General features: G+C 31.1%; 1 protein-coding gene across 2 annotated transcripts; it reads left to right on the forward strand.

Annotated features, from left to right (window-relative positions):
- Positions 1-335: 335 nt before the first annotated feature.
- LOC127723729 (cholecystokinin receptor type A-like) lies at positions 336-8290 on the forward strand. Of its 2 annotated transcripts, none has more exons than XM_052230479.1 (2): positions 336-413; positions 6704-8290. In XM_052230479.1, exon 2 carries the CDS (start codon positions 6705-6707, stop codon positions 7824-7826), a length of 1122 nt encoding a protein of 373 aa, XP_052086439.1. In that variant the 5' UTR covers positions 336-413; position 6704; the 3' UTR covers positions 7827-8290. The 2 variants fall into 2 exon arrangements, with proteins under 2 accessions (XP_052086439.1, XP_052086440.1); XM_052230480.1 differs by lacking the exon at positions 336-413 and adding an exon at positions 2031-2357.
- Positions 8291-8521: the final 231 nt, after the last annotated feature.

The following is an 8521-nucleotide window of genomic DNA, read 5'->3' on the forward strand; positions in this document are numbered from 1 at the left end:
TTAACAACAATATAAACTGTAATACGGAAGCTGTTAGAATATTTGTTTCCTTGTCTGTGCTTTTTTGAATTTACGGCATATTTCATATTGGTCTTTCCCAATTCTATAACCCTGCACTACACATACATTTTATTGATTTGAAAATTGAAAAACAGTTTGCTATCTTTTAAATTACCGGACTTTACAGTGGTTAAAAACAACAAAGTACAGGAATACCAGTTAACGCTGTGTAAAAATATAAATTTTCATTGGATAAACAATTTAAAAGGCGTGTAGGTATATGATTGATAAACCACTTACATATTTTAATATTTACTTGACAACCATAGAATAAGAGTAAAACTTCTGTCATATGTAGCAGAATAAATTATACAACTATAAGCTTACAGAAAGGCTTTAGAAGATCTATTCAGGTATGTTTGTAATGCTAAATCAGATTTGGTAGTCCTATATTATAAATTACAAATAATCGAATAGTAACACATTTGATTAAATAACTGTGCCAATAAATAATATTATATTATATTGATAGAACTTTAGTAGGTTTTTCTATATGAATGGGATTTTGAATAAATAAGCATATTCACCTGCGGAAAAAGTATATTCACCGCGCAAAATGTCGCGTGCTTTTACGTGTATAATAACGATACAATGTTTGACGTTTAGTTGGTTTTGGTAAATAACTGCTATTTTATACATATTTTTCTCGCTCAGAACATGGAATTAAACAATTACTGTCTTTTGTTTCGGTAAATATGTGGTTTAATTGACTTTTGAAAAACCTAGTGAGATTCACTTCGGCCGTTGGCCTCAGTGAATATCAGTTTTTCAAAAGTCAATAAAACCACACATTTACCTAATTAAAAGACAGTAATTGTATAATATTATCTTTATCTTCAACTGCTGTAAACAAAAATTATATTTGATGTGAGATTTTACGTGATATTGTATTTAATTTAGTTTTTTGATGTCAGCGTACGCGACTTATGACAACATTTGTTGTCAAAACTATCAAGACGATGGGTGCCACTAATGCAGCAGAAGGTGAATATCAGTTTTACACACATGTTACACACACAACACCTCGCTGTGTCTGATGTTTTGTTTATCATTTACCATAAAATTAAGGTATGTTTCTGCTGATAGAAAGTACATGATACTAAATCAGGTGTACTTACAATAAGGTGTGCAATCGTAAATTTTTTGGGACACATGAGTTTACCATGGGTGTTGATGGGGCTCGTGTTGCTCAGTCTTTAGTTTTCTTTCTAGTGTTTTATCGACTTGATCGTCTTTTCGTCGTTTTCAGATTTTTTTGCTATGGCGTCGCCAGTTTGTTTTCGACTGATGAGTTTGAAATGTCACCTTGCTGACCGCCTTTAAATATATCAAAACCATAAATACTTTTAGTTAAAAATGTAAAAAAAACTTAATTTAACATAGCTATGCAGGAAAAGAGACAACAGTCTAAAAATCTAAATTTTCATATACCACTCTGCAATAAACGACAAAACCAATTGATTCAAAAATTGAGTTTCTGTCTTTAGTTTTTGATTTTTAAAAAAACAAAACATGAATGGACGTTAATATAGTAGGACTTCGGACGGAAACCTATTTACATATTTTGTAGAAATGATGATTGTGCCAATGTTAAGTTGACGTATAATAACATGGATTTAAATGGTGAACCAATCATTTTGATACAGTTAATAAAAAAAAAAAAAAACAGATACTTTGATGAGGAGGTTATCAAAAGGAATATTAAAAATATGTGTTGGAAGTTTTTCTTGTAATTAAAGCTCAATTGAAACTGGTATTTTCTGATTTTATTATCTTGCACATCAAATACATTTAAAAACAATGACACAATTAGCTATTCTAAACTATTGTGACATAAAGTGGTGGAAAAACATTTTTAACAAATAACAGGAACAAGGAAATAATTTAAACAATAAGTTTTGGTCGATTAATCGATTGTGTAATACATGTTGTATTTTCAAAGTACTGACTAGGTTTTCTCAAATATATGCAAACAGCTGTTAAACATGTTAAATGTAACAGAAAGTTTAATCGGTTCAAAATAATTTCCTGTTTCAGAAATAATGTCGTCTGACTGAAGATTGTAACCTTTGGAGGCAAAACATCTTCTTATTTTTATATTTGAATAAATATCTGTCAATCGAGATAATTTCGAACAAATTTTTCGCGGTAATCAAACTAAGGTATATTCTTAATAGTCATGTTGAATGTCGGATGACAAAAAATGTAATACACGCATATTTAGGACGAAAACATAAACAACAAGTCGAGTTATGCAAGCAATGCAAGTGGAAAGTGAGTATGGCATATTAAGTAAGGTAAGCAAATGTTGGTTATTTGTTTTATAATGTGCCTCGTACAGACTTTCATGGTATACGGATATAATTTGCAGTAATAACTTGTGTTTCATTTGAGTTGACGTTTAATTTCAAACAAATAATTACTACCCAGTGAAATAATATTGATTTTTTTTTCTTCAAATTTTCAATTAACAATTCATCCAAATTATAATAAGCTAAAAGTTAGGTTTTAGAAATTAACAGCATTAACATTTTATGTGATTGGACTGTGATGTTGGTTGACTTCGAATGTAAGAAATAAGTATTCAAAAAACTTCTTGACATCTTTAAAACATAGACGTATGGGTGTATAATTTAATTTTGGATGTAACACGTCTTCTGATTGGCTGAAAGTTTTTTGTCTATCAGCTCGTAGACATTATTTTGTCATGTGACCGTGACATCACGTATTTTTCATGATTTACTCCTTTAAAATGGAATTTCGAATCAAATCATAAGGAATGACTGTAATATTTTTTATGTCTATTCGAAATATCCTAAAAAATGTGGTTCACATTTTTGAATAACCCGAAACGAGGGTTATTCAGTGTGCACCACATTTTTTATGTTATTTCTTCATAGACAGAAAAATATTACAGTCATTCCGTAGTAGAGAATTAATAAGAAGTAGTGGATTCGTAAACGATAATCAACGAGCGACTTTAGTCGCAAGTTGATTATCGTTTTCGAATCTACTACTTCTTATCAATTCTCTAGCTTAACCCATTTCTATTAAAACGACTGCCTGTTTTACGTTTGACAATGAATCAACGATATTTCATAAAAATAGTTTCGTATTTTGTCTTTTTTATTCTATCATAGCTGGAAATGATTATATCCACACGGTTCGCATCTATAATTAGACATTTGACAAGTTAACATAAGTTTAAGATAACTTAAATAAGGTGTTAGCTCCCCTTTTTAACACCAGATTTTAGTTTTGTATATACATATTTCATTTAATGTTTAATCATTACAAATTATTTATATCGAATAGATTTTGGTATATTTAATTTATTCAAAAAGACATATATTAATATACAGAATTTATTTATCTTGTTTTGAAAAGTTAAAAAATTTTAATTACCAAAATTTAGAACCTTCAAAATTTATATATATAATATTGAGCAACATGTTTTAGTTTATTGAAGACTCAACACCGCTAAGCCGTTCTTAGTCAAACAAATATTGATAGGGTAGATGCCATAAATCTGCCATTTCATGATGCTCAAATTCATGTTGCTTTCCTTAAATATTAAAATTATGTACTTACGATTTAAATTGAACAATTATATTTAAATCTGTTTAAACTGTTTCCGTTTCATTAAGTTACGATTATTTAAACGTTATTACATTTGACATATATCGTTCACCGGTCAATAAACTAGTTTTATCTGAGGTACGCATTCTGAATCCCCTTCAGAATTGCTCTTGCTACGGATGTACAATGAATAATTATCTTGATTTCATAAACTTACCATCAAGCTGTTCATAGACGTGATCGTCTAGTCGTTGGTAACGAATGTCATAACGGTGATATTAACAGTGCAAAGTTCGAACCTTGTATCCGGAATGGAATTTTTTCATTGTAAAATTTTTCTCTTAGAGGTATTATATACTTCATTTTCATTTAAAGGCGATGATTTTGTTTCTGGTTTTACAGTCAAAGAAGTAGTTTTACGGTCGTAGCTTATATATCACACTTTATTCAAATTAGAGTCCGTTCAATGACGTGATATAAATAAATTTGAAAAGAGCATGAACAAATCCAGACATAGTATATATATTTTATTAGATAACAAAAGCGAATTATCTCTGAGATAGAAATACAGTTTATTGACATGTATTGACAGTTGTGCGCTTTAAGAGTGTTATTTAAATATTTATTTATGTGAGCACTCGTGGTATAGTGGTATCATGCATAGACTGAAGACTCTACTGATTATGAAGAAAATACGCGCGAGTTCGAACACTTCATATGCCACTCGTTTTTGAGAGGATAAAAATCGTAAGTTAAAAGTTTAAAGTTATAAAATAAGTTATCTTAAGTTAACGAAGTGGTCAGTGGATTCTTGAAAAATAATCCACTGTAAGAACAATAGAATGACGTCAGAGAAATGGGTTAATTAAATGTGATTTTGTTTTATCTAGTAAATATATTATCAAAGTGGCAATGATTGTGTTGGCTATTTATGTACATGCTTTAGCCAATGTACTATCAGGGTTGTAAGAACGGGTGTAAATCGAAGTATATGGCATGCCGTTCTCGTCAAAACAATATTGTAGCTATTATTCGAAAAAAATAAGCATTGCTTTGTAAAACTCGAACTCTTTCCAACCGACAGAATAATAATGCATGGATTAACTATTGGCAATACATTTTTTGCACCTGTCCTAAGTCAGGAATCTGATGTTCAGTAGTTGTCGATTGTTGATGTGGTTCATAAGTGTTTCTCGTTTTTCGTTTTTTATATAGATTAGACCGTTGGTTTTCCCGTTTGAATGGATTACACTAGTAAATTTTGGGGCCCTTTATAGCTAGCTGTTCGGTGTGAGCCTTGGCTCCGTGTTGAAGACCGTACTTTGACCCATAATGGTTTACTTTTATAAATTTTGACTTGGATGGAGAGTCGTCTCATTGGCACTCATATCACATCTTCTTCAAATTTTTTGGAAAGCATCTTAAATAAATAAATATATATCCCTCATGCCAAGCTCTGATTTCTTATCCGGATTTGGCTACACATTAGGCCCTTTTTGCTGTGATCAGCTCTTCCAAAGTTTGTACTAGGTTTTGAATTTTCTGATATGACAATCCCAATCATGACTGAAGAGACATTATTGCCAATTGCGCATCTGGTGCATGCAAATAGGTATCGTAAATGTTATTTGTTTAAATGTCAAAATAGCGGTATGTCTCTGGTTTAATATAAGTAAGTCCAACCTCATCTTGGTATGTATTATGCAATGAAAATGACAGTTTCAGACGCATTTGCAATAGAGGACAGTACGTTAGAAAGAATTCGGCAAACACCCTCTAATGCGGAATTCCAGATTGATTGATTGATTGATTGATTGATTGATTGGTATTCAACCCCACTTTCAGCACTGTTGGGTATTTCTTGGAAGTAAGTTTTTATTGGTGGAGGAAGCAAGAGTGCTCAAACCACAACCTTAAAAATTTGTAAGAGCTCCGACGTTAGGAACGCGGCAATTATGAGTGAGAGCAAATATTTGTCGGCTCAGATTCAGAATAATGGGATGCGGTAGGATATTATGTCTTCCTGAGAACTGTTGTGAATTGAACTTTCATGTTGTGAACTAGCACATTAATTATCTGGCTTATCATCGGTGTCTACCACAAATCAGGGTTCCTATTTAATTAACATTTACATGTTCTTCACCAAATCATCACTGTATGTTTCATTTTCGCCAATAAAAATGTTACATTCCGCTAGAAAAATATAAATTGAATCGTTGATTTAAGGATGTATTCTTCTGAGGTTTCAGCCTCGTTGAAATCTAGTTCGGGAATTATTTCCAAAACCTGAGATACAAGTAGAAAATATCAACATGATCAATAAATTTAAAAAAAAATTATTATCAAACTAAATTCTGTGAAAAAATTGTGTACTTACAATAAGTAGTTTTGAATTAATAAAATTTTAGAAATTTTATAACCAATCTGGTCAGTGTCATCAGCCAAAATGTTATTATTTTAACAAAAAAATGTACATCCCATATATTTTTTTTCTTCTAAGAATTCTAAGATATGTATTTTTTCAATTATTTATAACAAAGAAGTTGAAAAATGTGCTTTTTGTTCTAAAAAAGACGAGAAAAATCCCAAATTTACAAAATTGACAGCACTGTCTATTTGACACAAAAAAGCAACAATATTTTATCTAACTATTCAACATCAATCTATAGTGTTTTTAGGTTAAATTTATTCAGATTGGTTCACTTCGTCTTTAGTGAGAGTATGAACAAAAGTTTAATTGTGAAATTGTGATTTTTTTCATGATAATACAGAAGCCCAAAAATGGGTAAAAAAGGATAAAAATGGGAAAATCTTTAAAATGGGACACATTCAATTGACCAAAGAAAAAAAAGAAGTGCACCATCATATGATTTTTTCTCCATCATTTACTTTTTTACAGTCATATAAACCCAGGCTAAGAAAAAAAGTTTAATTCTAGAAATTTTTGGCTCCTCACAGATGTAAATCCTTAAGGCAAATACCATACCTCATTGAAATATTTCTCTTATATTGTTGAAATGAAAAGAGATGAAATAGCTGTAATTTTTCTTCTATATCATTTCAGAATGGCATCAAATTTTACAAACGGAACTTTTACAAGTTTGAGAGAAATAGAATACCATCACTTTCTGGACAAAGGGATACCAGCTACAATATTATTGCTATTTATGTCAATCGTAGGAACAATTGGCAATATACACACAGTCTTAGTATATAAGTTATCGCCTGTCATGGCAAAATATTCCGTTCGAGTTTTTATCATTTGGCTTTCCCTTGTTGATCTTACAGCATGTTTGTTTTGTATGCCTTTTGAGATTTTTGATATCCGATACAACTACACATTTTCATCTGTCGGTGCTTGTAAATTCTTTAGATTTCTAAATCACATTGTAACAGTGGCCTCCGGCTGTTTATTGACTTCAATTGCTATTGAAAGATATAAGATAGTTGTCAAAAACTTGCCCGTATTATTTGCTAATTCACAAAGGTCGAATGTCATATCTGCCAGTCTGATAGGATTATCCACGATATTGTCAATTCCTGCAGTTATATTTTATGGTCTGAACGAAAAAGAAACATACATTTTTGGCCTGACCGGCAAGAATTGTGAAATTTTAACAAAGTATCAGTGTACACTTAATGTAGGAGTTTATTACATTATATTAGTAATCATAGGTTCAGCTGGCGTTGTCATGTGCATCGTTTCATATGGAAGAATACTGTTTAAAATTTGTATTCGGAAAGATTGGAGGGAATCATTAGGGAAGAAACCAGATTCGTCTTCCAATTTACATTCGCAGACCACCCAGGTAATATCTACTATTCAAAATGGGGAGGAAAAAATAAATAAAGTGCACATTGAACTTTCTAACAGTGAAAAGAAAAAGGCTACTCATTCAACACACAATCTTGGAAATACGATTCGACTAACAATAAGCCTCATGATGGCAACCGCTATTTCCTATATAGGATATATGTTGTATGTTTTCACATTAATGATCAAAATGCTAAATCCTAAAATGTATCAAAATATTGTCCGACCAGTATCCAACATTCTAGTGCGCGGATATTTTGTCAACAATGCAGCCAATCCTATCGTATTTTGTCTTTTTGATAGAACTTTTCGACAGGAATGCTTGAAATTGTATGGAAAATTTTTTTTTAAGAAAAATATCTCGACAGCATAACACTGATTCAACTTTCTTTCAAACACAACTTAATAAAACGTTTATAAATACATTTCTTTATGAGAGAGTGGCGAAAAGCGAACAATATTTCCAAAATGGAGGATGTGCGACTCTCATTGCTTGAACTTTTATGTATGCTTATTTGTATTGCATGTTCAATATTCACATCTTACAGCTACGAATAAAACAAAATGTGAGGAAGACAGCGCAATCAAATAGTACAAACTGGGTAAATTCGCCATCTGAAGGTTAACTCATGCCTTAAAAGATTGACAATCCCATATGTTGTTCATGGGAGTCTGCTGTAACAAATGGATGAAGTATTATTGTAACATATATAAGTATAGGGAAAGTGTTTTGAGTTAATACTTACATGTATATGCCCGTGTCTGAAAATGTATTAAAAAATATCAAACTCTGAGGTAAACTCAAAAGGGGGAAGTCAATAAAACATGACAAAACTACACCTTACACTGTATCAACCAATAGAATTACTGAAAATAACCGTCGTATTCCCAACTTGGTACAGGACGTTTTAGATTTCAATGAATATAATTTAAATATAACAACTAACTTATTAATTCAGGGATTTTGTTACATCAAACAGCTTGAAACCTTTTATTAAATTCTTCAAAGATACAAAGATTTAGCTTGAACATTTGGTTGTAGCTATGGAAACTGTATTACAAACAGGA

Source organism: Mytilus californianus, unplaced genomic scaffold, assembly GCF_021869535.1.
Source record: "Mytilus californianus isolate M0D057914Y unplaced genomic scaffold, xbMytCali1.0.p SCAF_13, whole genome shotgun sequence".
Classification (NCBI taxonomy): Eukaryota; Metazoa; Mollusca; class Bivalvia; order Mytilida; family Mytilidae; genus Mytilus; species Mytilus californianus.

Excerpts from the sequence above, each read along its gene's own strand:
- LOC127723729 (XM_052230479.1), top strand. The coding sequence starts at position 6,705 with ATGGCATCAAATTTTACAAACGGAACTTTTACAAGTTTGAGAGAAATA.